The 21882-nt window shown below is 40.9% G+C and overlaps 1 protein-coding gene across 11 annotated transcripts in view; it reads right to left on the bottom strand.

Moving 5' to 3' along the window:
* Window positions 1-21882, bottom strand: part of MANEA (mannosidase endo-alpha) — a 53234-nt gene that overhangs the window by 15738 nt on the left and 15614 nt on the right. For 7 of the 11 annotated variants that reach the window (XM_056566132.1, XM_056566136.1, XM_056566139.1 and 4 more), the window contains exons 3-5: window positions 18543-18634; window positions 17884-18426; window positions 826-935 (exon numbers count right to left, since the gene is read on the bottom strand). In XM_056566132.1, coding sequence (XP_056422107.1) covers window positions 826-935; window positions 17884-18400 — 627 coding nt within the window. In that variant the 5' untranslated portion in view covers window positions 18401-18426; window positions 18543-18634. The remainder of the gene's footprint in view (window positions 1-825; window positions 936-17883; window positions 18427-18542; window positions 18635-21882) is intronic. The other 4 variants (XM_056566140.1, XM_056566142.1, XM_056566141.1 and 1 more) reach the window with 1 other exon arrangement.

The following is a 21882-nucleotide window of genomic DNA, read 5'->3' as shown; positions in this document are numbered from 1 at the left end:
AGGAAAAAACTTTTTTTTATATATCAACTGGCTCCAGAAAGTTAAACAGATTTGTAAATGACTTCTATAAAAAAAATATTAATCCTTTCAGTACTTATGACCTGCTGAAGTTAAGTTGTTCTTTTTTTTGTCTAAGTGCTCTCTGATGACACCTGTCTCGGGAACTGTCCAGAGTAGACGCAAATCCCCGTAGCAAACCTCTTCTACTCTGTGCAGTTCCCGAGACAAGCAGAGATGTCAGCAGAGAGCACTGTTGCCAGACAGAAAAGAACAACTCAACTTCAGCAGCTGATAATTATTGGAAGGATTAAGATTATTTTAATAGAAGTAATTTACAAATCTGTTTAACTTTCTGGAGCCAGTTGATATAAAAAAAAAAAAAGTTTTTTCCTGGAATACCCCTTTAACTTTTTGCCATGGACAAATAGGAATAAATCAAGTAGCACACACCATCCGTCTTTTCTTCTTGCTTTATTGTATTTTCAACTGTACAAACAATGAATACAATGCTGGGAAAGGAAGGAAGGGAGACAGGGTGCGGAGGAGAGCGAGACTCGCTCTCCCCAGCACTCTGTCTCCCTCCCTGCCTTTCCCAGCATTGTATCCAGTGTTTGTACAGTTGAAAATACAATAAAGCAAGAAGATAAGCAGGATGGTGAGTGCTACGTGATTTATTCCTATTCGTTCATGGTTATTGCATATCTTGTTCCGCACGTCTAGCACCCCATACCACAGCGCTAGGATCATCGCACCATACATGTATTGCTGTGCCGAGGCACTGCCTGTCTTCCCTTTGTGATTTATGTCTTAACTTTTTGCACTTACCTTTATGCTATATTTATGAGCAATGTCTAATATATTTGGTACTAAGTCATCAGATGGGATGCCGCTGTCATCACTCATGTGTGCTGGATACCACGACAAGGAGAGCACTCCTGTAAATAGTATTTAACAAAGTTCTTGTTTTGACACTTTGAAAAAACATACACAGTATACAATTGTAAAACAGACAACTCTCAACATTATTTTTTTTATAAAGTAAATACTTGCATTCCCTATGAAATAACAATGACCAATCTTTCACTTCTCCTAGAAATGTATGAGTAAATTGACAACTGGGAGTTACCAGTTGGCGGTGTGTCCCTGCACACAATGACACTGTCCAATCAGTGCTGACAGTATTAGACTGTGTAGGGACACATCCCTTTGTCAAGATGAATGGCAACATACAGTTGTCAATTTATCCATACATTTCTAGGAGGTATAACAGAAAATCTGCACAATAAAGAGTAATAAGAAACCATGTTCCAGAATTGTTCTTTTGTGGAGAATACAAATATTTACTTAGACATGTCTATAGAGCGGACAGGTCCTTACACTGTACACAAAGAGGACCCGCCACGGACAACACAATCCCAATGAATTGTTCTTTAGTAAGAGTGTATAGGTATGCCATAACTGAGCACAGAATCAATGAAGACTTCTTTTGCTTATTGTGTAAGCAGATATGTTGTATTTTACCACTGTTGTTTCACAGGTGGAAACCAGACTATTTTATATGTCACAGGTTAAAGATCTGATAAGTTTTTTGTCTGCTGGGGACTTAACCTTGTTGCCGTAAAGTCCTTTCAATATACCACTCTGCAGTATATCACCTGTTGGACAACACTGTATTTTTTTTTTAGAACCTTCACAAGTAAAGGGGTACTCCAGTGGAAATTTTTTTTTTTTAAATCAAATGGTGCCAAAAAGTTAAACAGATTTGTAAATGACTTCTATTAAAAATCTTAATAATCTTCCACTACTAAACCTTACTAAAGAAAAGAATTTCCTCTGTAGCATCCATCTGCTAAAAAGTAATGGAAGGGTAAAGATTTTTTTTTATTAGAAGTCATTTACAAATCTGTTTAACTTTGTGGCACCAGTTGGTTAAAAAAAAAAAAATAAATAAAAAAAAAAAAAAAGATTCCACCGGAGTACCCCTTTAACTGCATTGTAATAAAAAAAACTTCAGGTCCACTTATAATCTGAAAACACCATTTATACATTATTGGTGCATACAGATGGATTTTAACCCCTTAAGGACACAACCCATTTTGGCCTAAAAGGATATAGACAATTTTATTTTTGCATTTTTGTTATTTTCTCATCGCTTCTAAGAGGCATAACTTTTTTATTTTTCCATTTTCAGACCCATTTGAGGGCTTTTTTTTTGCGCTACTAATTGTACTTTGTAATGACACCTTTCATTTTATTATTAAATGTATTATACTGCTTAAAAAAAATAATTATTTAGTCTGTTTAAAATTGCCCTAATCTGACCCCCTATAAAACGTTTTCATTTTTCTATATACTGTATGAGGGCTACTTTTTTGCGCCGTGATCTGTAGCTTTTAATGCTACCACGTTTGTGTATATATGACTACGTGATCATTTTTTCTTTATTTTTTCTGGGATGTGATGTGTCTAAAAGCAGCAGTTTAGGACTTTTTAATTTATTTTTTATACGTTTACCGTAAGGGATCATTAACATTTTATATAAATAGTTCAGACATTTACGCACACAGCGATACAAATTATGTTGATTTTTTTGTTTCCTTTTTGTTTTTTACTTTTTGTTTTGTAAAATGGAAAAATAGGGGACTATTGATTGCAATCTTTGGATTGCAGATACTGATCAGTGCTATGCATAGCACTGATCAGTATTATCTGTGATCTACGTCTCTGGTCTGTTAGAAGGCAGACCAGAGAGAAGGACTAAAGGAGCAGGCCGGAGGAGGTGAGAAGAGCTCCAGCTGCCATCTTAATACATTGGACCACCCAGGATTTCACCATGGGTGGTCCGATGTGTTTGTGTAAACCTCTGCCATAGTTCAGATGCCGTGATCGGTATTGATCACGGCATCTGAAGGGTTAATGGTAGACATCAGCTGGAGCGCTGATCGCCATTATCCATGAGGTCCCAGCTGCTGATAGGAGCCGGCCGGTTCCGTTCACCGTGTCAGGAGACGCGGTGATTGCAGAACTGCTCGCCATACATGTACAAGTACCAGGACACTGCAATGTACATGTAGGGGTTAAGATTTACGTTAATATTTTGGGCGTCCTAAATATTTATAAAGTGAGAGCTATTATATAATGCAAACACCTGACTTCTGATCAGAAATAAAGGATGTTGGGAGAATGTATTTCTCATTAAACACAGGTCAGAGGTCATTTCTAAAATGTAACTGACCCTAACGTGTCCTAATATCAGTCATTTTGGCCACTGCTTATCAAGAGGGTGAATATCAGAAAGCAGTCAAACTACATCTAAAATAGGGCGCGGAGCTGTGGACAGAGACCAAATCTTCTATTTCGTCCAAGTATTCTTCTCACAGATCATCCCTTAAGATGGGTCATTGAATTCTTAATTTTAACAATGCATCACAACTGCACTCACAGTGGTATTTTATAACTTCACACAGTTGTAATAGAAGTCCTTACATTGTTCAATTGCCCTGAAAATGTCTCATACTGTTCCAGTGATAAAAGGCGCCAGTGACTGTAGACTGGAATGCCGAAGGATAATACATGGTATGAAATGAGTTTAATGTCACCCATTCACGTGTTGGCCTTTTATGTTGCAACGTAGAACGAGTTTTATGGTTGTTCATATTAGAAATCTTTACTGTTTATTTGGAATTTACAGAAGCATTTGTTAAAATATTGCAATAAGAAACCTGAATGTGTGGCCTACAGCAACCAAAAGACAACCTTCATTTTGTAGCCGATGGTTAAAAAAGCTGCTTGCTGTGACAATTGGGTAACAATTTAATTTGCAGTCGTAAAAATTTTCATTAACATTATTTTTTTTTAGAGTGCCCTTGGTTCCAGGGCACTGTTCATATAAGGGCTTAAAAAGCATATTCTAACACAAAAGCAAATACAATGAGCATGAGAGAGTAAATGACAGAATGAGGGGGAGAAAGAGTAAGGGCCCTGCCTGCAACCTACAAGGTGAGAGGAGGGAAACAGAACTGAGGAGACCACCGATCATCCGGTACTGCACTGTTTCACAACAGGGTTCATATAGGTTTTCAGGTTCTGAAGGTCTTGATGGTGGGTGAGAGCCACATGGGTTAGGGTAGCGAGATCCAGCATATGGGGAAAGCACAGCAGAAGTCTTGCAAACAGTCATGTGAGGTGCGAACAAGAGGAGAGCACAGACTGAAGTCTTGAATGGATCAGAGATTACATGAAGGGCGGTATCAGAAGATCAGTTCAGAGATATATGGAGGGGACAGCAAATTCAACTGAATTTGTTTAAACAGTGCAATGGGTAGCCAGTGAAGGGATCAGTGGAGGAAAGAGGCAAGGGAAGAGCGAGGGGAGAGGTGGATTAGTCGGATTGCAGTCGGACTGAGGATGGATTGAGGGAGAGCACGAGTGTTCGATAAAAGGTTAGCTTTTTAAAACTCAACATGGAGAAAATAGAACTTATTTGGGGGAAGAAATAAAAACTGTGAAAACAAAAGCTGTCTGGTTTTACCCATAACAACCAATCACAGCTCAGCTTTCATATCTAAATGAGCTCTGGTAAAGTGAAAGCTGAGCTGTGATTGGTTGTTATTGGCAAAATCAGGCAGTTTTTGTTTACACAGTTTTTATTTATTGCCCCCAATAAGTTCTGTTTTCCCCATGTTAAGAACTATGATATAGCCAACAGGAACTCCTGGATCCTGGATAGCAGGTATATTTGAGTGTTATTAACATAGATGTGGTACTTAAAGGGGTTGTGCGCTGCCCTGCCTTTCGGAGCTCCGCACGCAGCGTGCGGAAGTTCTTTACTCCGAATGCTGTGTGCGGGCTTCCGTGTTCGCGGCCGCCGGGTGTGACGTCACGCCCGGCCCCCTCGTGACGTCACACCCGCCCCCTCAACGAAAGTCCCATAGACTTTGGTAGAGGGGGCGGACGTGATGTCACGAGGGTGGCCGGGGGTGACGTCACGCCCGGCGGCCGCGAACATGGAAGCCCGCACACAGCGTTCGGAGTAATGAACATTCCGGACGCTGCGTGCAGAGTTCCGAAAGGCAGGGCAGCGCACAACCCCTTTAAAGCCATTGGATTCTATGATCTGACCCAGTGTAATATAGTTTTGACACTATATAAACAGTCTCTGGACCCCCTGTTCATGAAAAATAGCATTTGAGAGACAGACTGAAGCTTGTAAATGATATCACACAGGAAGCTTTGATGCCTGTAAGGCATTGTTTCCTCTCAATGGTTTTATGACTGTGCAGAGGTAACATGAATTAGTTCTGTTGGCAATCACAGATGTAAATCTTTTCTTGAACGAAAAGACCAATGAACTGGATGATGCGTCATTGAAACGAAACAGCCTGTGCCCATCTCCCTCCCTGCACCCGGTGATGTCTGTCCTATGTCACAATTTGTGGATGAATAAAACTCTTTTGGATTTACTTTACCGGTGAGAGCAGGAAGTCTTTTCGTTCTTTACCTTTTGATTGACTCATTGTATGTATATACTTACCTGGCACCCCGATATGGACTTTTTCCCCTGGCTCCATCAGCTTTATCTTTGGCTCTGTTTATACGGCAGTGCCCTCCTGTTCTATTTGGATATACTTTTCTAGTAGTTGGCCACCAGGTTTACACACATGTCAGGAGGGGGTTTGTGCAGCTCTTTTTTGCAAATCCTGTCCAAGTCATTATGGTTTTGAGGCGGACATTTGGCAAATCGAACTTTCAGCAACACTCACAGATTTTCTATGGGTTTAAAGGGTACTTCTCATCAAAAAAACCTTTTGATATATTATAGATTAATGTATGCAGAATAACTTTACAATTGCATGTTATTAAAAAATATGCTTCTTTCTATTTAAATTTTCCACTTTGAAGAAATGATCACTAGGGGTCTCCCTACCAGTCCTGGCAGCAAGCATTTCAGACTCATGCTGGAGTCCTAAACACTACGAGCTGCCAGTCTGCTTTGTTCACAAAGGAGAACACTCAGAGCTACCAGCCTGCTCTGTTCACAGCCTGTTTGTCTGAGAACAAAGCAGGCTGGCAGCTCTGAGTGTTTAGGACTCCAGCATGAGTCAGAAATGCTTGCTGACAGGACTGATCGGGAAAAATACAATAGAAAGAAGCATATTTTTCATTAACATGCTATTGGAAAGTTATTCAACATTCATTAATCTAAAATATATCAAAAGTTTATTTGATGAGAGGTACCATTTAAGGTCTGGAGACTAGCTAGGCCACTCAAATACCATAATGTGCTTCTTCTTGAGCCACTTCTTGGCCATGTGTTTTCAGTCATTGACATGCTTGAATACCCACCCATGACCCATTTTTAATGTCCTGGCTGAGGGATGGAGGTTCTTACCCAGGCTTTGATAGTACATGGCCCCATCCATCTCTTTCATGCAATAAAGTTGTCCTGTCCCCTTAGCAGAAAAACATCCCAAAGCATGCTTCCACCCTCATGTTTGATGAGGTTTTGAGGTCATAGGCAGCACTCTTTCTCCAAACACAGCCAGTTGAGTTGATGCCAAAGGACCACAAACAGTTTCACACAGTTTTCCTCTAAATCATTGTGATGTTCATTGGCTATCTTCAGACAGGCCTATGCATGTCCTTTTTGAGCAGGGGAACCTTGTGGGCACAGCAGGATTTCAGTCCTTTAAGGTGTAGTGTGTTACTAATTATTTTTTGGGTGACTATGGGGGAGACTTATCAAAACCTGTGCAAAGGAATAGTTGCCAATCAGATTGCTTCTTTCATTTTGCAGAGGCCTTGTTAAAAATGAAAGAAGTAAGCTTATTGGTTGCTGATTGGCTGCTTTCCTTTGGAAAGGTTTTGATAAATCTCCCCCTATGGTCCCAGCTTTCTTGAGATAATTTACAATGCCTCCTGTGTAGTTCTGGGCTGCTTCCTGACCATTTATATGATCACTGAATTTTACAAGATGACATCTTGCATGGAGCCCCCGACTAAGGGAGATTGACAGTTATTTTCTGTTTCTTCCATTTGTGAATAATTGCACCAAATGTTGTAAACTTCTCACCAAGCTGCTTGGCAATGGTCTTGCAGCCCATTACAGCCTTGTGTAGGTCTGCAATCTTGTCTCTGACATACTTACAGTAGATGGCTCTTTGGTCTTGCTCATGGGGGAGAGTTTGGAATCAATTTAATAATTGCTAATCTTATATATAAAAAGAGAAGACCTGACTCACTGACTCATCAACGCCCAGTCTAAACCCTTGAAACCTGAATTTTTGCACAGGTGTTGTTTTTAAGACGTAGGCAAGGAATAAGGAAGGATTTTTCGAAATTCCACCCTTAAGGGGGTGAAAAATTTTTTTTTTTTTTTTTTTTTAAAGTCCCATACAAGTCTATGGGAAATATATGTTACAGCCTAACTTCCAAACGGCTTGAGATATTTCGACAATACTTGGTCACATGTTACTTATATGTCCACTAATTTAACCCTTAACTACCCCCATTTGTGAGGGTCGGGGCTTTTGTTTAAAGACCCATGCAAATCAATGGGAAATGTATGTTCCCACATAACTTCCGTACAGCTGGAGATATTTCAATACCTGGTACACATATTACAGGTCGGGATATGAGATCGGGATAGGAGGTCGAGATAGGAGGTCGAGATAGGAGGTCGAGATAGGAGGTCGAGATAGGAGGACGGGATGATCGGGATTGGAGGTCGAGTTAGTAGGTCCGGATAGAAGGTAGGGATTGGAGGTCGGGATAGGAGGACGAGATAGGAGGTCGGGATGGTTGGAGATAGGAGGTCGAGATAGGAGGACGGGATAGGAGGTCGGGATAGGAGGAAGAGATAGGAGGACGACATAGGAGGACGACATAGGAGGTTAAGATAGGAGGTCGGGATAGGAGGTCGGGATAGGAGGACGGGATGATCGGGATTAGAGGTCGAGTTAGTAGGTCCGGATAGAAGGTAGGGATTGGAGGTCGGGATAGGAGGACGGGATAGGAGGTCGGGATGGTTGGAGATAGGAGGTCGAGATAGGAGGACGGGATAGGAGGTCGGGATAGGAGGACGAGATAGGAGGTCAAGATAGGAGGTCGAGATAGGAGGTGGGGATAGGAGGTGGGGAGGATAGGAGGTGGGGATAGGAGGACGGGATAGGAGGTCGGGATAGGAGGTCGAGATAGGAGGTCGAGATAGGAGGTCGAGATAGGAGGTCGAGATAGGAGGTCGAGATAGGAGGTCGAGATAGGAGGTCGAGATAGGAGGACGGGATAGGAGGACGGGATAGGAGGACGGGATAGGAGGACGGGATAGGAGGACGGGATAGGAGGACGGGATAGGAGGACGGGATAGGAGGTCGGGATAGGAGGTCGGGATAGGAGGTCGGGATAGGAGGTCGGGATAGGAGGTCGGGATAGGAGGTCGGGATAGGAGGTCGGGATAGGAGGTCGGGATAGGAGGTCGGGATAGGAGGTCGGGATAGGAGGTCGGGATAGGAGGTCGGGATAGGAGGTCGGGATAGGAGGTCGGGATAGGAGGTCGGGATAGGAGGTCGGGATAGGAGGTCGGGATAGGAGGACGGGATAGGAGGACGGGATAGGAGGACGGGATAGGAGGACGGGATAGGAGGACGGGATAGGAGGACGGGATAGGAGGACGGGATAGGAGGACGGGATAGGAGGACGGGATAGGAGGTCGGGATATATAAAATATATGTTACAGCATAACTTCCAAACGGCTTGAGATATTTCGACAATATTTGGTCACATGTTACTTATATGTCCACTTAAAATATAGGATAGTTAATTTAACCCTTAACTACCCCCATTTGTGAGGGTCGGGGCTTTTGTTTAAAGACCCATGCAAATCAATGGGAAATGTATGTTCCCACAGGAGGACGGGATAGGAGGACGGGATAGGAGGACGGGATAGGAGGTCGGGATAGGAGGTCGGGATAGGAGGTCGGGATAGGAGGTCGGGATAGGAGGTCGGGATAGGAGGTCGGGATAGGAGGTCGGGATAGGAGGTCGGGATAGGAGGTCGGGATAGGAGGTCGGGATAGGAGGTCGGGATAGGAGGACGGGATAGGAGGACGGGATAGGAGGACGGGATAGGAGGACGGGATAGGAGGACGGGATAGGAGGACGGGATAGGAGGACGGGATAGGAGGACGGGATAGGAGGACGGGATAGGAGGACGAGATAGGAGGACGAGATAGGAGGACGAGATAGGAGGACGAGATAGGAGGACGAGATAGGAGGACGAGATAGGAGGACGAGATAGGAGGACAAGATAGGAGGACGAAATAAGAGGACGAAATAAGAGGACGAAATATGAGGACGAAATATGAGGACTGTTGGCAGTATATAAGCAGCGCGAGAAGGCGGGTTCCCCTGCGCGCAGACTCGGTAAAAGTCCTCAAAGGATGTCGATCTTCAATTCCATGAAACAGCAGATGTAATGTTTCGGGTTGTTTGGATGCCTGTAGACTTTACCCAGAGTGGCCTCATTACTATAGGATCGCAAAACAGTTGCCCCAAATTTAACGCGAGCGAAGCCGTGGGCAAAAGCTAGTTGGATATATATATATATATATATATATATATATATATATATATATATGCAAAGTAAGGAGTCAGCACTAAAGAGTCCCCAGTGGATCTGCAAGTGTCCAACCAGCGTGCCACCACTGGATAAGGCAATTTCCAACCAGAACGAAGACACAGCAAACTGTAGCAGTGTATGGGTGAACAAAGTGGCTAAAAGTTTATTGCACCAACAAGTACATGCAACGTTTCGGCAAAATGGCCTTTCTCAAGCACGAGAAAGGCCATGTGGCCGAAACGTTGCATGTACTTGTTGGTGCAATAAACTTTTAGCCACTTTATTCACCCATACACCGCTGCAGTTTGCCGTGTCTTCGTTCTGGTTGGAAATTTATATATAAGGGATCGACCGATATTGATTTTTACCGATAGTCTGTGACCTTTCAGGGCGATAGCCCATAACTTATACCGATATTCCAGTATAAGTTATCGGCTATTCCCCAGGCGAATAAATAAAATAAAAACGGGGATGGGAGAGGCAATGGGGCAGCAGCGGTCTCTAGATGGGGAGGCGGGGCATTATCGGCATATCAGCAAGGTAATTGCCGATACCGATAATGTCCAAAATCGTGAATATCGTCCGATAATACCGGCCAAACCGATAATCGGTCGATCCCTAATTTTATATTATATATATATATATATATATATATATATATATATATATATATATATACACACACACACACACACACACACACACACTGATCTCATTGGTATCTATAAAGACTAGATAATTCTCTTATCCAAACAAGTATCCTGCATGCACAACTATTGCTTATCTTCGGAGCAGTGTGGCTGCAGTCACACTCGCTCTATTGCACACTTGGACCAGAGGGATGATATTAAAATCCTAGAACATGACCCCCCACTCCACACACAAACTCACACTCTCTTTTACCACTGCTGTGGCTTTTTCAAGGGAAAATGGCATCTAGGTTACGTAGACTGGGGGTTATACAGGGTCGGCCATTTATATGGATACACCTTAATAAAATGGGAATGGTTGGTGATATTAACTTCCTGTTTGTGGCACATTAGTATATGTGAGGGGGGAAACTTTTCAAGATGGGTAGTGACCATGGCAGCCATTTTGAAGTCAGCCATTTTGAATCAAACTTTTGTTTTCTCAATAGGAAGAGGGTCATATGACACATCAAACTTATTGGGAATTTCACAAGAAAAACAATGATGTGCTTGGTTTTAAAGTAACTTTATTCTTTCATGAGTTATAAAATGTGTTCAATGTGCTGCCCATTGTGTTGGATTGTCAATGCAACCCTCTTCTCCCACTCTTCACACACTGATAGCAACACCGCAGGAGAAATGCTAGCACAGGCTTCCAGTATCCGTAGTTTCAGGTGCTGCAGAATGGGCAAAGCAAAAATTGGAACAGGACCCTCAGTTTACGCAGAAGATTTTGTTAAGTGATGAGGCAAACTTTTATGTGAATGGTGAAGTTAACAAACAAAACCACCGCTATTGGTCTGACACTAACCCACATTGGATAGATCCCTCCAAGACTGTTAAAACAACAAAAATTGATGGTATGGTGTGGTATATGGGGTACAAAGATAGTGGGGCCATTCTTCATCAATGAAACCTCAAGGCCACAGGATATGCGAAATTGCTACATGATGATGTGTTTCCCTCTTTATGCACTGAAGCTGGCACATTCCCTGAGTTTTTCCAGCAAGATGGTGCACCACTACATTATGGGTGTCAGATCCGAGCATTATTAGATGAACAGTTTCCTGGAAAGTGGATTGGTCATCGTGGGTCAGTTAAATGGCCCCCAAGGTCTCCTGATCTGACCCCCTTAGAATTTTATCTTTAGGGTCATCTGAAGGCAATTGTCTATGCTATGAAGATACGAGATGTGCAGCACCTGAAACTACGGATACTGGAAGCCTGTCCTAGCATTTCTCCTGCGGTGTTGCTATCAGTGTGTGAAGAGTGGGAGAAGAGGGTTGCATTGACAATCCAACACAATGGGCAGCACATTGAACACATTTTATAAGTGGTCAGAAACTTGTAAATAACTCATGAAAGAATAAAAAGTTACGTTAAAACCAAGCACATCATTGTTTTTCTTGTGACATTCCCAATAAGTTTGATGTGTCAAAATGGCAGACTTCAAAATGGCCACCATGGTCACCACCCATCTTAAAAAGTTTCCCCCCTCACATATACTAATGTGCCACAAACAGGAAGTTAATATCCCCAACCATTCCCATTTTATTAAGGTGTATCCCATATAAATGGCCCACCCTGTATAACTTCCCTTTGGTGATGCAGGCATGATTGACAACCAGGCAATTCAATCAGCAACTAGAATCCACACACTTTGTAGTTCTATTTGAACACCAGCTGACTGACATTTTACACTGCCAAACCACTTGGGACAATTACAAGTCAGTTAGAATTGACAGAGATCTGCCCCAGTTAAAGGGGTACTCCAGTGGAAAATATTTTTTTTTTTTATCAACTGGTGCTAGAAAGTTAAAGGGGTAGTCCAGTGGTGAAAAACTTATCCCCTATCATAAGGATAGGGGATAAGTTTGAGATCGCGGTGGGTCCGACCGCTGGGGCCCCCTGCGATCTCTCTGTACAGGGCCCCAGCTCTCCGGCCAGATAGCGGGTGTCGACCTCCGCACGAAGCGGCGGCCGACACGCCCCCTCAATACATCTCTATGGCAAAGACGGAGATTGCCGAAGGCAGCGCTTCGGCTCTGCCATAGAGTTGTATTGAGGGGGCGTGTCAGCCACCGCTTCGTGCGGAGGTCGACACGCCCCCTTCCCACGGGCTGTCGGGGCTCCGTACAGGAGATCGCAGGGGGCTCCAGTGGTCAGACCCCCCGCAATCTCAAACTTATCCCCTATCCTTAGGATAGGGGATAAGTTGTTCACCACTGGGTCACCACTGGACTACTCCTTTAAAACAGATTTGTAAATTACTTCAATTTAAAAATCTTAATCCTTCCAGTACTTATCAGCTAATGTATGCTCCAGGGGAGGATCTTTTCTTTTTGAATTTCTTATCAGTCTGACCACAGTGCTCTCTGCTGACACCTCTGTCCATGTCAGGAACTGTCCAGAGCAAGAGAGGTTTGCTATGGGGATTTGTTCCTACTCCGGACAGTTCCTAAAATGTCAGCGGAGAGCACTGTGGTCTGACAGAAGAGAACAACTCCACTTCCTCTGGAGCATACAGAGGCTGATAAGTACAGAAATGGTTAAGATTTTTACTCCACCGGAGTACCCCTTTAAGCTCTTTATTGGTTCACAGATTTCTGCCATAACTGCTCATAGCAACCTGCACCAGCACTAAATCCCGGACGGCGCCTGCACTGCACATGTGCGGAGGCCACAATGCGCAGTGAGACCTGCGCTGACTGACAAATTTAAGGCTGCTAAATAGAGAAAAGGTGCGACTACGTGCACTTAACTGTGTATTCCTACTTGGGGTAGCCTAAGTATACAAAATACCCTGTCATATACTGCGTGTCCTTTTTAATAAAACCAACATGAGCATATTATTCATGAACCTGATGTCACCATATTAATAAAAGTGAACCCATAGAGCTATTTCCAGCATGACAATGAACCAATTACTCTCTCCATTAAATTATTCCATATATATATATATATATATATATATATATATATATATACACATACACACACATACACACACTCTACAGGCATAAGGGTTCTAAAAATCTCTTCATAGTGAGTCCTCCTTTATACATCCATATTGATTTACCACATTTATAAAGGTTATATCATATTCTAGTAAAGCAGGACATTATGGTAAAGCAGGACATAGATAATGGATATATATACTAAAGTATTCATACATCTATTTCCAAATAGAAATAGTCACTTACGTGTACCATTTTGGTAAAGAGATAGATGACAGACATATTTTACTAAAGAAGGATTTTTTTTTTTTTTTTTAACAGCAGGTTCCGCATTTATCGGCATTTAAAAACGCAATTTTAAAGCTAAAATACAAGGCAAAAACCCTATCTGGGTGTTATATGCCTATAAATCTGCCGGTCACTGCTTGAAAGTGGCTGCAGCGCCGGCTGCTTGTTAACAATCAGCAGCCGGCGCTGCATCCACTTTAGAACAGTGACCAGCGTCGACTGCAGGGACTAATGAGTGACAACCCTGATGCTGCGCAGTGCTTGACCCAGCAAAACCGCCATCTGAGGCTACCGGAGCCCGGCCAGGTAAATAAAATAAAAAAGCAGGGGAGAAGGAGAGGGGGGAATTATTAAGCAGGGGGGTGGATGATGATGCACAGGGGGGAAAATGATTAAGCAAGGGGGGGAATACAGGGGAAAATTATGAGGCACAAGAGGGAAAATTATGAGGAACAAGGGGAAAATGATGAGGTACAGGGGGGGGGGGGGGGTATCCCAGTGAGGGTAATGTTGCGGCACAGGGGGTAATAAAGGGGAGGAATGATCAGTCTAAGGAGCAGGGGGAATAATGTGGCATTAAGTTCAGAGCTTACAAGTACCGTAATTTATTTTACATTTATTTATTTTTTTTACAGAAATTTCCCTGTTAAAACACTGGCGCGTGTTATATGCCGATAAATACTGTATTCATAACAACGATTTTTGGCCCAAAATGATATTGAGATCCTAAACAGAAAGGGTGTAGTGGCACTGGCATAACCTATATATCTCTAAATATGTAGGCATACAAAGAATTGGTGGACAATACTGCTAAAATGGGAGTTGGCATCCCAACCTCCATTTGATTAATAAATCAGACATTATCCTCAACCACGCGACTTGGTTTTTCAGCATACAAATTGATCTCTAAAATTCCATCCACGACAGTAGGTTAAAGATTAAAAATGTGAAATCACCTCTCTTAGGTCAGAGTCAGCAGTCAAGGTCAATACCTTTCCAATATTCCCAGAATCTTCCTGTTATTTTGGTCATGCGTGCCAATACACATTACCCTATTGGGCTCCCTTTTGATGGGTTTGGATTGAAAACTATTAGAAAACTATTTGTGGACGAGAGATCTCTATATGAGCATGACAATTAAATGGTAACTCTCATTAAAACAATTTGTTTTCTATAGCACTCCTTATGGTAAATAAAAAACATTTCTAATATACTTTGTTTAAAAAAAAAGAAGTTTTCTATGTTTTATTTGTGCTTTCCCCCATCTCATACACAGACTTTGGACTGAAGTCCAAACACAGGAAGTGCCGTCTAGAGTGTTGGGGGGGGGGGGGGGGGTCGTGTCCAACCAACAGCATATGGCAGTTAAGTGTGAGAGGAGCTAGGATTGGATGAGGCTGGACACACACCCCTCAGCACTCCAGGCTGCACTTCCTGTGTTTGGGCTTCGGTCCAAAGTCTGTGTATGAGATGGGGGAAAATGTGCTCTTGAGCTTTTTTAAGCACAAATAAAACATAGAAAACTCAATTTATTTAAAAAAAAAAAAGTATATTAGAAATATTTTTTATTTACTATAAGGAGTGCAATAGCAAAAATTTGTTTTAATGACAGTGCCAATTTATGATCCAAAGAAATTGTTGTATTATTGTGATTTGTATTATTGTGAATTCCTGAAGGTGTATTATTGTGAATTTCTGAAGTAAAAATGGAATAGTGCCCAAATAAACGGATTGTGCACACTGTACTGTCTATCTTTTGTTCTCAAAAAAAATTGTTGAACAGCACATAAACCTAAACCATGCTTTATATTTGTATATAGAGACTTCACGTCCCAATTGGAAATATAGGATCTGCAGCTTCATGACTGCATCCTTCGTATCTCTAATAAACAAAGGTAGAGTTGTGACAAAAGGGGCCAAAAGCCGGTCCACATAGAGACTGATATTCTTGAGGAAGTTAACATACCCAGGCACCCAGACACAATTGGGCAGCCAGGGACAGGGCAACTACTCTTATGGATCTTCAACAAGCATACAGCATTGTATGCATTTCCGAAGATATATAAGCCTTCCAGCAATCTGTAATATAGAAATAAAGTGAATACTCTGGACACCTCTAATAGCAAAGTTGAGGATGATGTCCGGTTTATTAATCATGTGAAGGTGGGGATGCCAACTCCCTTATCAGCAATATTGTCCACCAATTATTTGTATGCATACATATTTAGAGATATACAAGTTATGCAAGTGCCACATCAGGTTCTAGGATTTTAATATCATCCCTCTGGTCCAAGTGTGCAATAGAGCGAGTGTGAAGCCACACTTCTCTAAAGATAAGTAATATAAGTGCATGCAGGTCACCTAGGTGATCATATATACATATGAGCCCCTTCCCCACCCCCCAAAAAAAAAAAAATAATAATAATAATAATAATAATTAACAGTCTTTTAATTTCACCTCACAAGTATTTTTTCTAGTTTTGTAGCATATTTGATGTAAATGTAAGATCTGTCATTACAAAGTATAATTGGTCTCACAAAAAAACAAGCCTTAATATGGGTTTGTAGATAGAGAAATTAGGCAAAGAGGAAACAATACTTGAGTTGTTAAGGGGTTAAATAATACAATATATAGTATAACGCAGGCACAGAAAAGTTTCTAAGCAAGCATTCACAAACCTAACCAATCTATTATCCTTGCTAGAGGTGATGTTCTGATACAGTATATTCATGGTGAACAACTGCTAAAATGAACAGCCGTGGGAACAAGTATCTTAACAGAACTAATACTATTAACACAATTGTAGGAAAAAAAATCTAGGAAAAAAAATTGCTTTCTATTCGTGTTACTGAGTACACAAGTGTACCAAAATAAACCTAGGTTAGGCTACGTTCACACGGCCGTTGTCCCCTGTCTAGATTTTGTCCGTTATTGCCTTCTAAACGGACCATTCTATTACTGCGTTCCCCGGCTGCCCTGACGCGCTTCAGGAGGGCAAGATCTATAGGTAGCGCAGCTGGGGGCAATATACATACCTAGTGCAGTGGGGGACCAGACATATAGCGCTATATGTCTGGCCCCCTGCTGCGCCAGCTATGTATATTGCCCCCCGCTGCGTTAGCTATATATTTTGCCCCCCGCAGCGCTTACATATGTCCCCCACCAGCGAGCGCATACATATGTCCCTCACAGCGCATCTGTGAACCATACTATCAGCAGTGCATCATGCTGCTGGCCGGGAAAGGCAGCGCAATGCCGCCCGCTTCCTGGCCAGCAGATGCGCTGCTGATAGCATACTTTTCACAGATAGCGCTGCGAGGGACATATGTGTATAGAAGCGCTGCAGGGGACAGATATATATCACTATGTATGTATATTGCCCCCCGCTGCGCTACCTATAGATCTTGCCCTCCTGCAGCGTGTCAGGGCAGCAGGGGAATGCAGCGCAATGTTTCCCCGGCCGCCAGTGTAGTGCAACATTACAATCCTCGCTAATGACTTTAAAAACCCCGCCAGGAGCCCTGAATGGCCCCTCTGTGCCAGCCATTCAGGGCTCCCGGCGGGGTATTTGAAAATGAAAGTAAAAACACACACACACGATCTACATCGCAGGGTTGCGGAGCATGCTACCCGCTCCCCTGGTTAATAACTTCTGATCGCATCGGATCTCAGAAGTGACTGTGCAATCAATCCCTCAGCACCTGTACTACTACCCCCAACATGTAACAGACTCTGTTGCATTTTGGGGGTAGTAGTGCAAGCACTAATCTAGCCTCCCCAGACTCCCGCAGCCTGGAAACTACTACTCCAATCATGGAAACAAGTCTGTTCCATGATGGGCGTAATAGTAATCCCGCAGCACAGCAAGAATTTGCTGATTTCACTCATGTTCAGAAGTAATAACATGCTCAAAATGATAATAGAAACCGGGTGCAAACGGATGACATTATATGCTCATCCGTTTGCTATAGACCTCAATGTTAAATATTTAATATCCGTTTCTATTCCGTTATTTTTCAGGGGAGAAAAAATATTGCATGCCACGTCTTTTCCCTGTCATAACAAACGGAACAGGAAGCAAACGGTTGCAAGCGCATGATAAAGGATTGTAAAAAAATCCTATTGACATCAATGGGATTATTTTACAGCCGCTTGCAACCCGTTTGAAAAATGATCAAACAGATTACAGAACGGGCATGAATTTACGGGGGCAGACGGCCGCGTGAAAGAGCACTTACTATAAAACTTTATATAAATAACAAAACCCTGATAAAGCAAGAACAGTAACATTATACAACACTAAATAAATATACCATACATCTTAGGGCTCACCTATAGCTGCCGATCGTAGCTGCTTCATGTGGGCTTCAAGAACAGAAGAATCCCTCGAGCTGTACAAGCCTAGTTCTGGGTAGAAATTTGATCCAATGTCCTCAGGAGGATTGTGTTTTCCAGTCGGGTAATTGCCAGCGATCTTGGCATCCCAATGTTTCAACTGGTCATGGTTCCAGTGAATATACTTTCCATCAAATTGAGGATTTCCATACCAGGTATAATAAAAGACATGAAAGTCATAATTTGGAGTAGGAAACTCCACGTCCAGGTCGGCAGGTTTGGGTGAAGCCACTTTATCCTCCTGTTTTTTGGTGCGCTCTTGGTTACTCATTTTAATGCCTGAATTTTTATCAAAAACAGTGACTTTCTGAAGTTCTGGTAAAAGGCCAAGGCCAAAAGGATTTCCAAAAGCAGCTGTTTCAGGTCTCAGTGACTTCAAGCCCATCATAATAGAGCAAACAATAAAAATAAAAACTGCTAAGGTGATACATGTTCTTCTACGGAATCTTGTCATGGTGGCACAGCTCCATTAATTCTACGCTGTAGGATGCAAAGAAAAACATATAACAATTATCTAGTGTACATGACATATAAGCAACACAATATAGCCAGCTTCCTTACGCCTCAAGACTTCTAATTCCCACATTTCTGCTTACCGATGCAAACCTCTACAATTTCCATGCAATGGTTATACAGCTCACTTCCTAGTAAGTCACAGCAAGTTGTTGAAACTTGAGAAACTGGCGAGCTGGGAAAGAGAAAAGATTAACTCTTAAAGCTTTTGTAACCCTATGTAAGCCACCTTCTTCTAATGGAGATTGCTGTGGGTGTGAAATCTTATGTAATCATGGATACAGAATAAATCTCAATGTTATATAGCATGAGACACCAAAAAGTGGGCCAAAATTGTGATGTGAACATTTTGAAGTATAGCAAGTATGACTAAGAGCTTATGTTCGAAATGTGTCGGCGTTTCAGTTTGATTTTAGAGTGACCACTCACTTCCACAGATTTTTTTTTTTAATTGGATGAAGTAAACGTTAGGTTTTATTGCATTTGCACCTTGGGAGCTGGATTTCCTCTTCTTTTCTGTGCCAGGTTTATCAAACAGCCTGAAATACTGTGATAAATCTGGCTCCTTTTTTAGATTAGTCTAATTCAAAGCATCACTGTCATTTGGAATAACTTTTAACATGATGTCTAGATATGAGAAAAGTTTAGATCGCAAGTTATAAGCTGGTGAAGTGTGCAGCAGACTTCTACACTCCCCCACCAGCTGCTCTGCCAAACTCATTTTCTGCATTAGAGTCTATTGGGAATGAGTTAGATTTAAGGGGGTTATCCAACATAAGGTGACTTTATTACTTACCTGCCAGACAGTAATGGACATGCTTCGCAAGGATTTGTGCTTTTGTTGGTGGTGAATTGCCTTGTCCTAAGTTGTCCATATCGCTGCTGGCATGTGTGTATGAACTGGCTATTTCCTGTTGGAGTTCCCTCCCTCCAACAACAATCCCCAGGATCCCTTGTTTGTAAGTGTGAGGTCACTTTTCTCTCTCCAAAACATCAGCCACCCCACCCTTTGCAGCACAGCTAGGCTCCCTTCCATGAGTGTTGTGCTTAAAACTACAATTCCTTGCAGCCCTTTGGAGAATTCGCTCTCTCCCATTTAGTGGTCGCTGAACCCATTGAAGCACTGCCATGCTACATTTCAACACCTGACTAGTGATACAATTACTCAGGCCGCACTGCAATGTAGAAAAAGCCAGAGAGACAACACTCATTTTGTATGCTGCTAAGGATAAACATCAGGGCAAAGGTCAAATAATTGCGAGACCAGACATCGAACACAGGTAGAAACACTATATTATGAACTACACAGCCTATGTAGCACAGTCAAATAAAAAAATAAAAATAGAGAAACATCAGGGCAATGGTCAAATAATAATTGCGAGACCAGCCATCCTACACAGGTACAGACACTAGATTATAAACTACACAGCCCATGTAGCACAGTCAAATAAAAAATAAAAAAAGAATTATCTCAGAATACCCCTTTAAGTGATAGCCAAAAGTGAGCCACATACATCATTCGGCTGTAACTTCTGAGACCTGATGCAATGTAAACTTTTAGCATGTCTGGACAACATGTCAAAAGTTGACAGTATTAGTAATTATGGGCCAATGTATTTAAAAACTGCAGATTTTGTAATATGTTCTGTTACTATGATATACTACAGATTTTGTAATATGTTCTGTTACTATGATATACTGCAGATTTTATAATATGTTCTGTTACTATGATATACTGCAGATTTTGTAATATGTTCTGTTACTATGATATACTGCAGATTTTATAATATGTTCTGTTACTATGATATACTGCAGATTTTGTAATGTGTTCTGTTATTATGATATTCTGCAGATTTTATAATATGTACTGTTACTATGATATACTGCAGATTTTGTAATATGTTCTGTTACTATGATATACTGCAGATTTTGTAATATGTTCTGTTACTATGATATACTGCAGATTTTGTAATATGTTCTGTTACTATGATATACTGCAGATTTTATAATATGTTCTGTTACTATGATATACTGCAGATTTTGTAATATGTTCTGTTACTATGATATACTGCAGATTTTGTAATATGTTCTGTTACTATGATATACTGCAGATTTTGTAATGTGTTCGGTTAATGATATACTGCAGATTTTATAATGTGTTCTGTTACTATGATATACTGCAGATTTTGTAATATGTTCTGTTACTATGATATACTGCAGATTTTGTAATATGTTCTGTTACTATGATATACTGCAGATTTTATAATATGTTCTGTTACTATGATATACTGCAGATTTTGTAATATGTTCGGTTACTATGATATACTGCAGATTTTGTAATATGTTCTGTTACTATGATATACTGCAGATTTTATAATGTGTTCTGTTACTATGATATACTGCAGATTTTGTAATATGTTCTGTTACTATGATATACTGCAGATTTTATAATATGTTCTGTTACTATGATATACTGCAGATTTTATAATATGTTGTTACTATTATATACTGCAGATTTTATAATATGTTGTTACTATTATATACTGCAGATTTTGTAATATGTTCTGTTACTATGATATACTGCAGATTTTGTAATATGTTCTGTTACTATGATATACTGCAGATTTTATAATATGTTCTGTTACTATGATATACTGCAGATTTTATAATATGTTCTGTTACTATGATATACTGCAGATTTTATAATATGTTCTGTTACTATGATATACTGCAGATTTTGTAATATGTTCTGTTACTATGATATACTGCAGATTTTGTAATGTGTTCTGTTACCATGATATACTGCAGATTTTGTAATATGTTCTGTTACTATGATATACTGCAGATTTTGTAATATGTTCTGTTACTATGATATACTGCAGATTTTATAATATGTTCTGTTAGTGATATACTGCAGATTTTGTAATATGTTCTGTTACTATGATATACTGCAGATTTTGTAATATGTTCTGTTACCATGATATACTGCAGATTTTGTAATGTGTTCTGTTACCATGATATACTGCAGATTTTATAATATGTTCTGTTACTATGATATACTGCAGATTTTGTAATATGTTCTGTTACTATGATATACTGCAGATTTTGTAATATGTTCTGTTACTATGATATACTGCAGATTTTGTAATATGTTCTGTTACTATGATATACTGCAGATTTTGTAATATGTTCTGTTAATGATATACTGCAGATTTTGTAATGTGTTCTGTTACTATGATATACTGCAGATTTTGTAATATGTTCTGTTACTATGATATACTGCAGATTTTGTAATATGTTCTGTTACTATGATATACTGCAGATTTTATAATATGTTCTGTTACTATGATATACTGCAGATTTTATAATATGTTCTGTTACTATGATATACTGCAGATTTTATAATATGTTCTGTTACTATGA

Source organism: Hyla sarda, chromosome 3 (assembly GCF_029499605.1).
Source record: "Hyla sarda isolate aHylSar1 chromosome 3, aHylSar1.hap1, whole genome shotgun sequence".
In the NCBI taxonomy this organism is placed as follows: Eukaryota; Metazoa; Chordata; class Amphibia; order Anura; family Hylidae; genus Hyla; species Hyla sarda.
This window is presented reverse-complemented; position numbering and strand designations above follow the sequence as displayed.